The 18,293-nt window shown below is 40.2% G+C and overlaps 1 protein-coding gene across 11 annotated transcripts in view; it reads right to left on the bottom strand.

The window, feature by feature from the left end:
* Positions 1-799: 799 nt before the first annotated feature.
* Positions 800-18,293, bottom strand: part of TTC13 (tetratricopeptide repeat domain 13) — a 64,387-nt gene continuing 46,893 nt past the window's right edge. For 2 of the 11 annotated variants that reach the window (XM_034765143.1, XM_034765145.1), the window contains exons 16-23: positions 17,800-17,883; positions 15,719-15,803; positions 14,470-14,576; positions 11,006-11,141; positions 9,865-9,944; positions 9,312-9,390; positions 4,299-4,378; positions 802-1,506 (exon numbers count right to left, since the gene is read on the bottom strand). In XM_034765143.1, coding sequence (XP_034621034.1) covers positions 1,383-1,506; positions 4,299-4,378; positions 9,312-9,390; positions 9,865-9,944; positions 11,006-11,141; positions 14,470-14,576; positions 15,719-15,803; positions 17,800-17,883 — 775 coding nt within the window. In that variant the 3' untranslated portion in view covers positions 802-1,382. Of the gene's footprint in view, positions 1,507-4,298; positions 4,379-9,212; positions 9,391-9,864; positions 9,945-11,005; positions 11,142-14,469; positions 14,580-15,718; positions 15,804-17,799; positions 17,884-18,293 lie in introns of those variants that run through there. The other 9 variants (XM_034765142.1, XM_034765147.1, XM_034765144.1 and 6 more) reach the window with 9 other exon arrangements.

Consider the following 18,293-nt stretch of genomic DNA (forward strand, 5'->3'; position numbering starts at 1 on the left):
AGATATTTTTCACACTCTCTCTGATTAGGGGACAGCCTTGCAGTTGCCCACATAACCCTGAGCTCTGGAAAATTCAGATTACATAAAACAAAGAACATAGTTAATGGAGACTAGCAGAGGGAATACTGTGCCCACAAAGTGCTTGTGACAACAAAGAGTGAATTTTGTAAAGTGATATTGTAAAAAAAGACTTCTGAAAGTCATGATCCTAGAAACAGACGTGGTTTTTTTTCTTTTGTTTACTGTTTTTGAGGTGCAGGAGAACATTAAAGACCAAAAACTAGCCCAGATTAAGTAACTGAGAAAATGGCCACATTGAGGAAATAAACCATCTAACCCACCCTAGTCTACTGGAGATTTTGTGGCTGAAGCCACCTACTCCACAAAAGCTGCCAAGATAACTCAGGAGACAGAATCTACATAGGTTACATAGCTCCCTCTGATTCTGAAGATAAGCCACAATGTACTGGGACTCCCTGCAAATCATGGTGGTCACTTTTGTTGCTGCCTGAAAGAAAATCCACCTCTTTCTATGAAATACAGTGTGTGGTGTCACCCTCACTGCCTGAGTTGAGCCTGGCCAGCCTGATGGGCTACCCTACTAGCTCTGAGTTTCTGCAGGATGTGTCCCTCCCTACCACCATCTGACAAACCAGCCTAAGTAGCATTCCAGATGACTCTCCCAGTACATTCACAACCTATTGGTGCCCTCCACATCAAGAAACCCAAAAGCAGCATGCCAGCCTCACTTGCAAGTAACAACGCCCATCAGTATAAGTCTGTCATTTGCTCACCAGAAAAGGCTCATTTTAAGCATATCATTTGTTTATTTTTATTTCCAAAGTTTGTTCACCTGAAACCAATTTCTTTACAAGTGTTCCTGACATTATTTGTCAAACAGGTATTTGAAACACTTCTTCATAGGACATTATGTAAAGTGTGTATTTATGCATTACACACTTAGTATGGTTCATAAAGTTTTCACAGTTAAATTTTTTGTTTTGAAGAACCTGAAGACATATGACTGAAAGACAGAGGAGATATGGGATTTTCAAAGTGCATTAAGGAAAACATTCTTTAAGAACAAAATCCATATCTGCAGCAGGTTTGAAATAGTTCCCATTCAATTATATCATATCACCCTTAGGATTGGTCACTGAAATAAATTTGCTATTAGGATAGCAGTGTCATTAAATTATGCATGGAAACATTCATCCAAAGATTTTCCCATTTGTTGAGAGCCCTAAGGTAAAGAAAATGGTTCAAACATTACATTTATCAAAAATTGTATAAAAAGTAACAAAGGACCCAGTTTCTTCATAATTTTTCCTTTTCAAAAATAATTTACAAAACAAGACGTCTTGGCCCTTTATTTGTATAAATTATACAGCAACTATAGTTTTTTTAAGACAACGAGAAGAATCTGCATTTAGCACCTCAGTCATTGTTCTTAATGTTGGAAAAGTCTCTGATACTGATGGGAGACTCTTGTAAGAAGGAGAAATACTGAAAAAGAGAACAAAATTAACAAACTGCGATAGAATTTTAAAATTTACTTCAAGGACAAAGTTTCAGTCTGTCCTGATTTAGAGCCCAATCTTGGTCAGGAGTTTGTTGCTCAAATCTTTTGCTCACCATGACTCACATCTCAGCAAGTAGCCTCAGCATGGAGAATGAGGCAATCACTATATAAAGGCGCCTTCTGGGATGGCAATAATTAGGATGAACTAAGATTTACTTCTCTAACAACCATTATTCATTTTGTAAAATAACCACTCCAAACTGCTAACCACAAATTGGGAGAAGTTGATTTCATTCAGATACATCATTTCAGTACTCTTCATAGTGAAGGTGGTGTCAACACTTGTTTTAATACTTTAATAATACATTAATGAAAACTGTGAGAGTAAAAATTGCAAAATGAACATTTACAGTTTGCACATCATGAGTATTAAGATAATAAAGTCAAAGTTTGTGTGGATTCAATTAAAAAAAATGGTCTGCTTCAATGTTGCATCAGTGGAGTATATTTAATGTGTTCCTTTCCTTCATATAAGGAAATTTAATTTGTTTGACTTACAAGTAATTTATTATCTGAAAGTGCCGTTGATCTCAGATTCAAATTAATGTACCTGAATGTTTATGCTTTCCTTCATTTAAATAGAATATAGTTCTAGTGAAAGTTAGCAGACTGACAACCATAGATAATTAAGTTAAACTATCAACAGAAGAGGTACAGCACAGAGCAGCAGTGCAGGATCTCTGTAAGCTACCCCACAAAGTGCCTAAATCCTGACCTAGAGGGATCACCTTTAGGAATGTTTAGGAACCTATTTCAGTCTCCAGCCCATTCAAAATTTTGCTTTTGTACTGAGAATGACCACAAAGGGGACAATTAGTGTCAAGTTTGGGATATGAGCACCTGTTTACAAGGAATGAACGTGTGTACTCCATTGTAAATATGTCTGGATACACACACACTAGAATATATTTATGTAACAAAAGGGTAGTTTTAAAATACTAGATTTCATTCTGCACTAAAAACATTCACATTTTTAACCCCTTTTAATTTCTCCTCCATAAATGCCCACAGAGGCCTGGTATTGCTGAGACCCTCCAGGAAATGAGCTAGATGTGGATCCCTGCAGCGCCACGTGAATTAGCCAAAGTAGGATGGATCAATAGTGACTCACTTTTCCCCCTGGTGCTACCAAACCCAAATCCTTATCCCTGTGTGCTTCAACACCTTGTACAGTAACTCCCTCTCGCTTAACGTTGTTTCGATCTTACGTCCCTGCTCAATTACAGAACATGCTCCATTTAAAGTCGTGCAATGCTTTGCTATAACGTCGTTTGGCTGCCTGCTTTGTCCACAGCTGGCAGCCCCCCATCAGCTCCCCTATGCTCCCCCACCACCCACTCGCCGGCAGACCCCACCGATCAGTGCCTTCCCTCACCTCCCCCGGCCTCCTGCCCACGGCAATCAGCTGGCTTGCAGTGTTCAGGAGAGAGTGGGGAGGAGCGAGGACTCGGCGTGCAGGCTCTTCCCCCCCCCGCCCTGCCTCCCGAATGCTGCAAACCAGCTGATTGCCATGGGCAGGAGGCAGGGGAGGGAGGGGGGAGGCTGTGCACCGAGTCCTCGTTCCTTCCCTCTCCCTCCTGCCCCCTGAACGTCGCAAGCCAGCTGATTGCCAAGGGCAGGAGGGAGTGGGGAGGAGTGAGGACGCAGCACGTCTCCCCCATCCCTCCCCTGCCTCCTGTCGGCGGCAATCAGCTGGCTTGTGGCGTTCAGGAGGCAGGGAAGGGAGGGGGAGCCTGCGCGCTGTGTCCTCACTCCTTCCCCCTACCTCCTGAACGCCACAAGCCAGCTGATTGCCGTGGGCAGGAGGCAGGGGAGGGAGGAAGGAGGAGCAAGGATGCGGCGTGCGGAGTAAAGGGGGGAGGGTTGGGGGAAGGGGTGGAGTGGGCGGGCCTAGGGTTGAGCCCCCCCACCCCTGGTGCTTGCAGAGTGGGGGAAGCTACCGCTGCTGCTGCACAATGTACTTCTCCCAGCCTACAGCAACTTCAGCCTCCTTGCCTGCTTCATGGTCTCCAGTGCCAGTGGGCTGTGCCTGTGTGGGGTAAGGCAGGGGCATCTCCCAACTATAGTACTGTACTGTACGGCAAAAAGAAATTTCCCTGGAATCTAACCCCCCGCCCCCATTTACATTCATTCTTATGGGGAAATTGGATTTGCTTAACATTGTTTCACTTAAAGTCGCATTTTTCAGGAACATAACTACAACGTTAAGTGAGGAGTTGCTGTACTACTCCTAGATTGCTGGGCAGGCCCATGACTTATTATTTAAACTTAATATTGAAAGTCACTAATTTTACTATGCGCAGGTGCTACAGGGTATTTAGTTGGTGGCAATTTTTTTTTAAAAAATCTGTATTAAGTTACAGTTTAAACAATTTAACACAGACTGAATTCTAGTATCCTGCTGGGGACCAATGGTGAAATTCACCGCAGTACAGAGGGTCTATGCAAGACTATATGTACCACATTAACCTGTAGCATAGGCATTAAGTGGATTTTCATTGGTACATATAGCCTTGTGCATGCCCTCTGCACTAGAGTGAATTTTATCATGACAGGCTGAAGTACAATAAACTGGCTCACAGGAAGCATGATCATCTTAACATTTATGGTTTACTAAGGACTATCACAGGTCATATTTGTTTTACATACACATACACATTTTGTTTAAGTCTGCATAGAATAGTTTTGAATTTTTTTTCTTTGACAAAACGTTTACCTTTGGAGATTCATCCAGCTTCTGGCTATTTTGCTAAAAGCCTCAGAACCAGGTGCTGTCATGGCTTCAAAATCAACCAACTGAAACAAAACATATCATCAACAAATAATTACAAAGGAGTAAGAAAATATAGCATTTTGAAAAACGCTAACTTACTGTTAGCACATCCATGGGAAGGGACAATGCCTTTCCTAATCTATTAAGAAAAACTAAACCCGTGGAATTAGATAAGTACCTGGGTTGTCACCAACGTTTTCATCCTTTTGCAGTGGAATCTAGCATATCTTATGTCTTAATCAGAATTAATGGACACTAGTGATTAAATGCCATAAAATTATAAAATCAAGGGTGGTTTTAAAACAATAGATTATATTCCCCATTAATAAATACAAATTGGAAGGCTGGATGTTTGTTCTGTAGTATTAGTTGATGGCCTACTGAAAAAATTCAGTAATGCCAGAAATCTGGGATAATATTGGGCTCTTCTAGCATTTTACATTAATCTAATTCTTCCCATTACATATTTCTGAACTCCAGTTTAGCATTAGTAACAACTATGATTTAAGGGTTTTTTTTTTTTTTTTTTTTGTAATTTTGACATGTATACTACTAAACACAGCCAAGATACCTGGGCAGCTTCACATCAACAAAGGCCAGTCAAAGTGCAATACCCTATTTCAGTGGTGGGCAACCTGTGGGCCTCACGCAGCCCACCAGGGTAATCCGCTGGCAGGCCGCAAGACAGTTTGTTTACATTGACCATCCGCAGGCACGGCCGCCCACAGCTCCCAGTGACCGCAGTTCTCCGTTCCTGGCCAATGGGAGCTGAAGGAAGTGGCGGCCAGCACGTCCCTGTGGCCCAGCCATGCCGCTTCCCGCAGCTCCTATTGGCTGGCAACGGCGAACCGCAGCCACTGGAAGCTGCGGGTGGCTGTGCCTGTGGACGGTCAATGTAAACAAACTGTCTCACGGCCACCAGCAGATTACCCGGATAGGTTGCGTGCGGCCCACGGGCCCCAGGTTGTCCACCACTGCCCTATTTCTTCTCATAAAGAAGAATCAAAAAGCTAGTCAGAAAAATACATTTTGCATTCTGCCCTGAAGCTTACCAAATTCTTGCTCTGGTGGATTGCTGAAGAGAACAGATTAGTAATTGGCCCTCCACTGAGAAAGACTTGCTGCTGGACATGGAAAGTTCAAAGTGCATTTCACTTTGAAGTGACTAGAAGTGGCAGTGAGGTGCTATTAGAATTCTCTGAGGGTGTCAAGCATGTGGAGAAAAGTGATCCAGCTGATACAGTGTACTTGGATTATTAGAAAGCCTTTGACAAGGTCCCTCACCAAAGGCTCTTTAGCAAACTAAGCAGTCAGGGATAAGAGGGAGGGTCCTCTCATGGATAAGTAAAAGATCGGATCATTTATTCTTTGTTTCCTTTTTCACAGTGGAGATAGGTAAATAGCAAGGTCCCCCAAGAATCTGTACTGGGAACCTACCTGTTCAATATATTCATAAATGATCTGGAAAAGGGGATGAGCAGTGAGGTGGCAAAATCTAAAGACAATACAAAGTGACTTGAGATAGTTAAGTCCACAGCTGACTGCGAAAGTTACAAAGGGATCTCAGTAAACTGGGTGACTGGGCGACAAAATGGCAGATGAAATTCAGCATTGGTAAGTGTAAAGAAATGTACACTTGAAAACCTAATCCCAACTATACATACAAAATGATGGGGTCTAATTTAGCTGTTATCACTCCAGAAAGAGATCTTGGAGTCATTGTGGATAATTTTCTGACAACATCTGCTCAGTGTGAGGCAGCAATCAAAAAAGCTAACAATGTTATGAACCATTAGGAAACTGACAGATAACAGAAAATATCATAATGCCAATATATAAACCCATGGTACGCCCACACCTTAAATACTGTGTGCAATTCTGTTTACCCATCTCAAAAAGGATATATTAGAATTGGAAAAAGTACAGAGAAGGGGTATGGAACAGCTTCCATATGAGGAGAGATTAAAAAGACTGGGACCTTTCAGCTTGGGAAAGAGACAACTAAGAGGGGATATGACAGGTCTATAAAAACATGAGTGGTGTGGAGAAAGTGTTATTTACCCATTCACATACACACAAGAATTAGGGATCACCCAGTGAAATTAACAGGCAGTAGGTTTAAAACAACATAAGAATGTACTTCTTCACACAACACAAAATCAACCTGTGGAACTCGTTGCCATGGCACATTATGAAGGCCACAAGTATAATTGGGGGTTCAAAAGATGGTCACGGATGCAACCCCTTGCACCAGATGTCTCAAAACTGCAAACTGCAAAAAGCTGGGACTGGATGAAAAGATATGGATTGCTCAAAATTGCCCTGTTCTGTTCACTCCCTCCGAAGCATCTGGCACTGGCCACAGTAAGAAGAAAGGATACTGGGCTAGATTGACCACTGGTCTGACACAGCATGGCCATTCTTATTTGTTCTCTGCTTATTGTCAATTTTCAATACTGAATGAGCTCAATTTTTTCTTGCTAGCTATCAGCCCTCTAAACTCATCAATAGTGAACAGAGAAGCTAGGTTCTGTACTTCCTTTTTCATGCCTCATCCCCAGTAAAAGGTATTGCAAGCCAAACTTGGTTATCAGTTACACCTGTATAATATAATTTTCTTCAATGGTTTCAGAGGAATAGAATCCAGGTCATTCTCCCTTAGCTGAATTGGTTCTGCAGTGTTAACAGCAAAAAGAGGGGTTACTCACCTTGTGCAGTAACTGCAGTTTGTCCAAGTTGTGTCCCCCTATAAATGCTCAACTTCCATTGCACATGCACCTCTCAAGTCCTTGATGAGAGATTCATACTCTAGCAGTGCCCTTTCAGCCTGTGCACACGCCCTAAAAGCCTCCTCGTGCTGGACACGGAGGCAATGTAGGGATGCGCAGGCAAACCACCCTCAGTTCCTTCTCCACACAAATGTGTCCACATAGAACAATCCTAAGCAGAGGTGAAGGAAGGGCAGGTAGTTGAGTACTCATAGAGATATATATCTCAAAAAATTGCAGTTACGGCACATGGTGAGTAACCTCTTCCTCTCCTTCGAGTAGTGTCTCTGAGTGCTCCACTTCAGGTGACTTCTGAGCAGTTTTTCCAAAGGGAGGAGCGAGCTTTGGAACTGAGTCCAGAACTGAAGCTAGTACTGCAGCAGTGAGAGCTGCATTGGATCTGATGGCATGGATTAAAGAGTAGAGCTTCAAAAATGTACGTACAAAAACCCAGGCAGCAGCCCTACACATCTCAGACACTAATATGTTCTTAAGCAAAGCAGTGGATGTTGCTTGTGACCTGGTAGAATGTGCTATCATCCTTTGAAGAGGATGAAAGCCTGCAGTCTCATAACAAGTGATACATCCAGATATCCATCCTGATAGTGTTTGAGCAGAAATTGTGGATCCCTTGGATCTATTTGTAAAGATGAACAGCCTGGGTAACCTTCAAAATTGCTTTGTCCTATCCAAGTAGGAGGCCACAGCCTAACACCCAGGGTATTAAAAGAGGCCCCTGCAGAGAGTTATGTGGCTTTGGGAAAAACACTGGTAAAATGAACATATTGGGAAAGAAGGAACCTCCAAGAGAACCTTAGGTAAGAATTTAGGATGTGTATGTAAAGAAACCTTATCCTTGAAGAATACTGTAAAGGGAGGATCTGCTATCAAGACACCAATCTCCCCAACTCTACAGGCCAACATGATGGCTACTAAAAAGGCCATCTTCATAGATAAATGGAACAGAGAACAGGCTGCCATAGGTTCAAATGGATGTTTCATAAGGTACAACAGAATCTCAGGGTTATGAACTGACCAGTCAACCACACGCCTCATTTGGAACCAGAAGTATGCAATCAGGCAGCAGCAGAGACCCCCCCTCCACACTCCCCAAAAAGCAAGTACAGTACTGTGTTAAATGTAAACTACTAAAAAAAAGGGAAAGTTAAAAAAAAGATTTGACAAGGTAAGGAAACTGTTTCTGTGCTTGTTTCATTTAAATTAAGATGGTTAAAAGCAGCATTTTTCTTCTGCATAGTAATATTTCAAAGCTGTATTAAGTAAATGTTCAGTTGTAAACTTTTGAAAGAACAACCATAAGGTTTTGTTCAGCGTTACAAACATTTCAGAGTTACGAACAACCTCCATTTCTGACGTGTTCATAACTGTGAGGTTCTACTGTAATTGAGAACCAGATTGAGGTCCCAGTCTCGAGAGGTGCATGTGCACCTGAAGTGTGACCCCCTAGAGATACTTCTCAAAGCAGCTTATTTTTGTCAGTAAAGTCAGCAGCTATGACTAACTACACAAAAGGAACATATCTGATGAATGAGGTGGTATCATTTTTACATAGTCACTTTTCAGACCAGAACTTCACTTTAAATTCCAGAACCAACAGCAAAGGTAATTCAGCAGATCATACATAACTCCTGTGGCAGAAGATGGGGTGAGATGCTCTTTCATATAAATGTGTTTCAGAATTCTGTAAATTGCAACAACATTGAACTTCATCTGAAAGCAAAGAGGAAACACTACTATTGCATGCCCTTAAGAGCCCACTGCACTCCAGAGATAAGATTTGCATTCTGCTCAAGCTGAATCTTCAGAGACTTCTTCAAGGGGAACCACAAGTAGGAGGTCACCACTGGGATCTGGCCTCAAGGTTATAAAAGGCATGGATTACTAGAAAAGGTCCACATCGGAGGGGAACAGCTGCAGCCTCAGGGCTAACAATAGATGCTGAAATATACTATATATCACACAGTTGTCATCTGAGAATCCACAAAAACACAAAAAGCAATGAATCCTAAAAAACACTATAAAATTGAAAGCCACCATGGTAAAGCATGGACAAACACTTGATACACACACTCTGAGTCCTTGCTTATTCCTTCAGCTGCTTCTCCATACTTAGAAGTATCACTTCTGTTATCTAGGTTGAGCCAGTGTATTTTTATGTAGAACTTGCCTTTCCTTTTGGTATTTTTCCTGCTACTTCCTTCCCACTTGCCATCAGTGCTCCCATGATCACCGAATAAGCTATCACACTAAAAAATAAAGAGCAACAAGTCTCTTTCCGTAACATTTTTCAATTGGAATTATTTTACATTATACAAATTCAACTTCTTACTCCTCAGTTAAAAATTAAAAAAGCACTTCATGATATTTTTTTTTATTAGAGATAAAAACAGACATCTGACACCTCCGTAAAAATCAGGGATTCAGGTACTGAGGAACTGTAGTTCTGTAGCCTTATTGATGGATTGTTTACTGATTGATTAATTAGTTAATATTGATTAGCCTCAGACCATAGTGGTCAATAAAGGTTCAGTCTCCTGAGGGCTACAGCATCAGGAATGTTATCAGTATCATCAGAATAAGAGACCCTAGAAACACATTAGAAACAACTGCAATTTATCACAAGTCCCTTTATTAACAAATCCACTGAGAAGATAAACAATCCCACATACACTAAAATAGAATAGCAGATGGAGAGATAATGCACAAGATCAGTCACTAACCTGGATCCTCTTGAGAGTGGCATTAAGTTATAGAAGTAATAAACTAAAGACAGGATTAGATTGCACACAGCATCTGCCTCCTAGATTAAAAAAAAATGCAAGCAGGGGCTCAAAAAATACTTTAGTGTACAGATATGAGATGAAGAAACATAAGAATGTTAGTGCACTTTGTAATACCCTCCATTAAGTAATGATACAATATATTCAACCCTAAGGTGTGGGGTTTTTTTTTAAATAAAGAAAAATATATCATAAGTTTCAATAAAATTGAACCATCCCTATTGTGAACGTTGGAAGATCAAGTAACTCAAAAAGGTCAAGCTAAGGAATTAGCTTGAACAACAAACTAGCATTGTATTTCACCCAGCACTAAGGCATTATGCTATGTCAAAGATCCTGATAAATCTAAAGTACAGCCAGCTTCTCAGGTAGAATGCAATCAACCTGAAAACTATTCTATTGTTTTGTCATGTATTTATGTCAATTCTCAATTTAAAACTGGCCGTCAGGAACCAGTCTATGAATAACATTAAATAGTGCTCATCATGGTAATAATATGCAGTGATTGCAAGCCAGGATAAAAAAAATAATGGCATTTTTATTATGGAACATTTCATGCGGTGTGTTTGGAATTAAACTATTACTTTAGCAAAGCAGAGCAACTTAATAGATTACCCTTAAACAATGGAAACCTTTCACTTAATTTCATCTTACTAGTAGCATTTCTGTATGAGGTGAATTTTATTACTTGTTTAGGAACGGTGCCAAAAAATCTGAATATTAGAGCAATGCACAGTAAACTGGATTGTATTTTGACAAAAATAAAAAATGATAGTATAGATATTAAAAATTAATTATATAAAGGATTCATGGATTACAAGGCCAGAAGAGACCACTGCTATCATCCAATCTGACTTTAAGCATAATACAGGCCACAGAACTTCCCTAATTAATTCCTGTTTGAACCAGAGAATATCTTTTAGAAAAAACAGCAAAAAACAATTTGATTTTAAAATTGCCAGTGATGGAAAATCCATGACAACCCTTGGTAAGTATTCCAACGGTTAATTACCCACATTACATCTGGACAAAATTTGAAGTTGAAGCTAGCATGAATTAATTGTTTCCATAAAAACCTTACCCCAAGTTCTGCAGATAGAATTAGTACTTTTCCTTTGGCTGTTAGATCCTTATATAGGGCATCTATTTCTGCATGATACAGTTGTGTTCTTTCTTCCGTTGTCTGAGTTTCCACTGAAAATAATATGTTCCCAACTCTAATACAAAAGATTATTTGAATAAATTTCAAGACACTAATCAAATACTTGAAAGAGGTGCAAAAATGCAGGATAGTTCAGACTAATATTTCTTCCCTCCCTCAAAACCTTCTCCCATATCACCCCTACTTAAAGCAAGAAAACAAATCTGCTGCCCACTCAAATGAGAAGCACTGAGGTTGAAATAGAAACATCAGAGAATATATTTTAATATTCTACTGACAAAGTGGTAGGTGTTATCTGCAATTTTTTATTGCAAATAACTGCTAATATTTTGATGGAAGGAAGTCTAGAGGCTTTTGTTTTTTTTTTTTTAGACAGAGCATTAAAGTTTTATTTTTACATTTACACCCTTCCCGCACCAATATTGGCACACAGGGTGGAAATCAGTCTCCCCCATTAACCACCATAATTTGCTGCTCCTTCAATTTGCTCTGTGGTATTGAGATAGACTAGCCTGCCCTTTCTCCTAAGGGCTCTTCTTAAGGTTTCTCTTGGGTGCCCTCATTTCCTCATACCAGTTGGTTTCCACTTAACAGCTTCCTGAGGGAGTCTGTGTGCTGGCACCACGAGTAGATGCCTCAAACACATCCAACGCTTTCTTTCTGCTTCTGGTAGAAATGAGTTGCCAGTTGGTGATTTCTCAAGTCTCTTCATTGGTGAATAAGTCTTTCCAACCAATGCCCAGACTCTTTCATAGGCATTTATTTTCAAACGTGTCTAGTTTTCGGTTTGACATTTTAGTAGATCTCCAGCTCTCTCCGCTGTATGTTAGCAATGAGATTAGGTTTGAATTGAAAATTCTTAGTTGTGTTTTGGTGCCGTACATCTTTGATTTCCATATGCTGTTGAGTTTAGTAAATGCAATAGATGCCTTGTTTTTTTCTATCCCTGATATCACTTCCTTCTTAAGGTCTCTGTTGGCTAACATAGTGCTGCACAGGTATATGAACTGTTCTACTCTCAATATTTTTGCCTTCTAATAGGACGTTACTGCTTAATGTCTGAGTTTAAAGGATATTTGTTTTACCATAACTAAATTTGAGCCCTACTTGACCTACTATTTTTGCCAAGTTGTCTGTCTTTGTAACTTTTCAGAGGTGTTACTCAGAAAAAAATCTTTTATCCACACAATATGAAACAAGAAATTTAAAATGATCTGGAAAAAGGGCTAAACAGTGAGGTGGCAAAATCTGCAGATGATACAAAACTACTCAAGATAGTTAAGTCCCAGGCAGACTGCGAAGAGCTACAAAAGATCTCTCAAAACTGGGTGACTGGGCAACAAAATGGCAGATGAAATTCAATGTTGATAAATGCAAAGTAATGCACATTGGAAAACATAATCCCAACTTTACATATAAAATGATGGATTCTAAATTCGCTGTTACCACTCAAGAAAGAGAACTTGGAGTAATTGTGAATAGTTCTCTGAAAACATCCACTCAATGTGCACCAGCAATCAAAAAAAACTAACAGAATGTGGGAAATCATTAAGAAAGGGATAGATAATAAGATAGAAAATATCATATTGCCTCTATAAATCCATGGTACACCCACATCTTGAATACTGCATGCAGATGTGGTTGTCCCATCTCAAAAAAGATATATTGGACTTGGAAAAGGTTCAGAAAAGGGCAACAAAAACGATTAGGGGTATGGAATGGCGAGATTAATGAGGAGATATTACTAAAACTAGGATTTTTCAGCTTGGAAAAGAGACAACTAAGGGGGAGGATATGATAGAGGTCTATAAAATCATGACTGGTGTGGAGAAGGTAAATAACACAAGAACTAGGGGCAACCAAATGAAATTAATAGGCAGCAGGTTTAAAAACAAACAAAAAAGTATTTTTCCACACAATGCACAGTCAACCTGTGGAACTTCTTGCCAGAGGATGTTGAAGGCCAAGACTATAACAGGGTTCAAAAAAGAACTAGATAAATTCATGGAGGATAGGTTCATCAATGGCTATTAGCCAGGATGGGCAGGGATAGTGTTCCTAGCCTCTGTTTGCCAGAAGCTGGGAATGGGCGACAGGGGATGTATCACTTGATGAATACCTGTCCTGTTCATTCCCTCTGGGGCACCTGGCATTGGCCACTGTCAGAAGACAGGATACTGGGCTACATAGACCTTTGGTCTGACCCAATATGGCCATTCTTATGTTCTCTCATGGTACTTTTCTATTTCAGTCTGTTTTATTTGTTTAGAATCCACAGCATGTTTGTTTTGTTAACTTTGAAACTCCAGAAATGGAATTGTTTCCTAATTAGTGCTAATTACTACAAAATTGTACTGTTTGGTCTGCATGTGGAACTATTCAGATTCTTACCAAAATTTTACACTTGTGATTGAAATTTCATCGATGTGACAGTTTCACACAGATAAATATTTTCCCAATATAATGAAACTATCTTGTGCATCATCCCATTACGAATGTGCAGAAGGTCTAGAGATTAAAATTCAAAAGGGAAAAATCCACTGGGATGCAGTAAAATGTCTACCTTCCACACTAAAGATGTCCGCAGTAAGTTGTAGAACACTTTAAATGATGGTGTAGAATTTAGATTCCCTAAGTAATCTGAATGGAAAGAATGTCTAAGAAAATTATCAATTCCATACTGTTGTAGTGGGACCGTAGAGAACATGGGCTTAAAAATCACTCTTTAGGAGTGCTAGCTTCTTGCCTCTCAAAGGGGGTATTTACTATCTCAACCAGTAATGGACCCAATGCCTCCTCACTACACTTTACCAACTAGGAATTACATGAGTCTAACTTGTAGAGTATTGCCTGAAGCATCACAAAACACTCAAAAATCTCAGTAAAGTGAGGCCAAAAACCCCTGTTCTGTCCATCCCCACTTTTAGAATGGATTCACTATGATGGTGGTTTCCAATCCATTCTGATTCAGAGCATTCAGATCTGTTTTTATGGTCTATGAAGTAGACTGAAAAGTTCTCAGAGCAGAAAACATTTAACTCTATCTGAGCGGAGACAGCTCTGATTCACCAAGCTGTCAGCCATACAGTTCTGCTGATCAGAATTTTGTGGATACTATTATGAAGGATAAAACTTTTCAATGTGCATTCAACAGCATGAGTTGAATAATAGGGTCACTGTCGGCTGAGACACTGCACACTTGAGAACCACTTCCAGACTCAGAGAAACTAAGTCATCTACACAAAGGGCCCAATCACACAAGTACAAAATGCCATTAGAACAAGAAATTAATTGCTATTGATGATTTATAATACTTCAACATTTCTTCATTGTCATTTCCTTAAAGATTAGATTAAAAATATGAATTTTTAAAGCAAACGTACTTGTCTCCCGTTATTGTAATTGTGAATCCATCATACTCTTTCCCTTGATCTTTGAGGCTAGGGACTTTTGTGTTTACAGTAAACCCATCTCTTGTTTTACTGTTAAACTGCTTTCAGAAAAAAAGGAAATATATTAGAATAAATATAGAAGGACAAGCTTTCTAGCCACTGTTCTGTAACACAGATTTCTAGAGGACAGTTTTAACAAGAGATCTAGTGCAGCTATGGTCTCCTAAATAAAAAATTTAAATAAAAAAAGACTAAGCTAGAACTATACAGACAAATGTTTTTCCCAAGCCCCAATAGGATATTCACCATTTGGCATATTAATGTGAAAACAGTAATACAAGTTGTAGAGTCTGTATTTTAGGTTTATACTTTGTAAGTACATGAATTACTCTAAATTGCATTCCAGAACATAGCTCACAATTTTTAACTGTTAGCCAATCTCATTCAACATCCTTTGCATATTTTTCTCCTCACCAGAAGGAAAAAACACAAAACAAAACACATTTTCAAATTTTGCAAAGCCAAAAAATAGTGATTTAAATTTAAAATAGAAGCCAAAGGCCATAACTAATATGTCAATTATAAACCACAATAACTTTATTCAAATAAAACTAAGAGACAAGTTCTATTCAAAGTTACCCACCTATTTGAACAACCAGACCACTTAAATACTAACCGGCTCTCTCAATTTATCCATGCAGCATTAAAGACAACTGCTCCATTTCCATTGTTGAGTGAATGGTTTTTGCAACCATGTATTTTTAAATATAATAGTATGATCCATGGAATTATGTTTTGGCCAATGGGATTTCATTTTTAAAAAAAATTAAAAGCTTTTATTGAGAAACAGCATTCCAATGTGACATGTACAATTGAGAATGGTATACATGCAATCCAAACCAGATCAAAATCAGTTTTTTGAAGACCGGGAATATTTGCTGCCAGTTCTTAGGAAGAGATATTTATTTCTAGCTAAATCATTCATAGTCCCTTAAATAGTTATACATTTTTGTCATCTCTCTGTACTAATCTGTGTTTTAGAATCAGCTGATAACATTTCCCTCTGTCAAGCACTTCTGCAAAAAGTGGCATCCATTTTGCTTGAGGGCCTTACATTATGATTTCCAATATCATAATGTGTTGTACAGGACAGTTCCTATAGTTGTTCATTTTCAATTAGACATACAACTGTCCATTTAAATTGTTATCCACATGAGCTGAAGGTTGTTGCAAAACTTACCTTCATTATGGGAAGAAGGTCTTCTACTTTATGTACATTTTCCAGTGCTTCTCTAACTTCTAGCAGACCTTTAGGATTATTAGCACTAAAATAAAACATGCAACAATTTTAACATACAGCAACACAATGGTCAAACAAATTAGCATTTTTCAGAACATCCATCTAGTTCAGGGGTCGGCAACCTGCGGCACGCATGCCAAAGACGGCACGCGAGCCGATTTTTGATGGCACGCTGCTGCCTGCCGGGATCCTGGCCACACTCAGCCCCCCTGCCCACCGATTTCTCCTGCGGGGGCAGGAGGCAGAAGCTTGGTCATGCCGGCACCCAAGCTCCCTCCTCCCCCGCTTCTTCCCCCAGCGTGGTGCTTTCCTGCCCCTCCCACTTCCTCTCCCTGCCACCGATTAGCTGATCGCCCTTGTGAGGGGGAGGGGGAGTGGAGCCAAGCCGAGCCGAGCTGCAGCATGCTCGCTGCTCTGGGGAGGAAGCAGAGAAGAGGTGGGGACAGGGCCCTGGGGGAAGAGGTGGGGACAGGGCATATCCCCTCCAGCCCCCTGCCGTTAACCCCTCCCCAGGAGCCGAGCACCCCAGCCCTCTGCCCTGACCCCTGCACCTCCCTCACACATACACCCAGCCCTCTGCCCTGACCCCTAAACGCCCCCACACACACCCAGCCCTCTGCCCTGACCCCTGCACCCCTCATATACCTCCAGGCCCCATTCTGACTCTTGCACCCCTCCACATCCCCACCCTGAGCACCAAATGGGAGCTCCTGCACCCACCTCTCACATTCCCACCTGCACCCCCAGTCTGGGGTTCCGGCTGTCGGCCCCTTACCAGCCGGGGTCCTGCAGGACCCGCTCAGCCCGCTGCCGAACTAGGTGAATGGAACCCCAGGCCAGCAGCGGGCTGAGTGGGCCAGTGGCGTAAGATCAGCATTTTAATTTAATTTTAAATTAAGCTTCTTAAACATTTTGAAAACCTTGTTTACTTTACATACAACAATAGTTTAGTTATATAATATAGACTTATAAAGAGAGACCTTCTAAAAACGTTAAAATGTATTACCGACACGCAAAACCTTAAGTTAAAGTGCATAAGTGAAGACTTGGCACACCACTTCTGAAAGGCTGCCGATCCCTGGTCTAGTTTCAATGTAACCAACCATTTCTGATGGTCAATGGAGTGAACTACTACATTATATTCTACTGCATTTCCCTTGGCAAATTTCCCCGCTCTTCCCATTTGGTCAGGGGGTGAAAATTAAACAATAGAATAAGACATTTTTTACCCAATGATTTTCTTTCTATGACTGAATTAGGGTTGCCAACCCTCCCAGTTTCACCGTGAGTCTCCCGGAATCGGGCTCTATCTCCCAGAGGCTAATTCACTTGTCAGGAAGTCTGAAAATATCCTCTATAGTCCAACAGCAATGTTAAGTATCTTCCTTTTCTCCTTAATCACCTTCCATTTAACTTTCTCCAAACCTCACTATTCCAGAGAAAAGCCTTTAGGGTGGCTTTTTAAACTACAGATCACACTCACTTATAAGGGCTGAAAACACTGACTCCCAGCCTTCGTAATACCTGTCAAAGATCACAATTTCCTATATATTACCCTCCACAGATAATCCATACAAAGCCATACCCACATCTCCCACCCTGCCATAGGCTTCACACATCAACCACCAATATTGGTCCGAAAAGTTAATTAATTCATACTCCCGTAACCTGGAGTATGAATCAACATTTTCCATGACCACCTTGAACAAAACACACCCTCCCTTGTAAGACAGGGCTAAGATCCACCCATGCCTGATAAAGGCCAGCAGGGTGGGTACAGGTACTCTTAAATGTTAATTACTTGAATTACTATTATCATTCACATGTAAAAGAGAAGATTACTTTGCTTTCTTTCATATGGCAATTAGTGAGCTTCTCCCATTGGTAAGAGGGCACAGTTATGACTGGTACTGGAACTTTAAGAAAATATTTCCCCAGACTTTCTGTATGGCCTATGAATATAATACAAATTTGAACTGATATTGAAGGAGGAAGGAAAAAATATTAAATAAACCATTTACCCATGATAAACAAGGATCCTGTCTTTGATAAAATGAAGTATTTTTTCAAAATATTCCAGGTATCTCATGTTAATGACTTGTCCCCTGTAGATAGAAGATAAATAAAAATACTTTTTAAATGTTTACTAGGACAATCCACTTCATAACTAACATGTATGCGTTCATAAAAGCATGATATGTGATTTCTATACAGCAGTGTATGGAAGAGTAGTGAAAGCTTAATCAGAGGTTTGTCTGAATAAATAAGCAAGCCATTTATTTTCAACAGGGGACTTGTAGAATCTCTTGCTGCTTTTCAACAAGCTACTTTTCATGGGTGCTCCCCCACTACCACCAGTGTTCTGGTGACCAATTTGGATTTGCAAATATTTTTTGTATACAACTATTTACCCTGGTAGAAAGCGGTGTGTGTTTATATGTGAAGATAAATGCAGGGACTGATAATCCTAACTGTAACTGGTTTACTTTGAGCACTGGTATGTGATTGTGATGTC

The sequence above is a fragment of the Trachemys scripta genome, chromosome 3 (genome assembly GCF_013100865.1).
Source record: "Trachemys scripta elegans isolate TJP31775 chromosome 3, CAS_Tse_1.0, whole genome shotgun sequence".
NCBI lineage: Eukaryota > Metazoa > Chordata > Testudines > Emydidae > Trachemys > Trachemys scripta.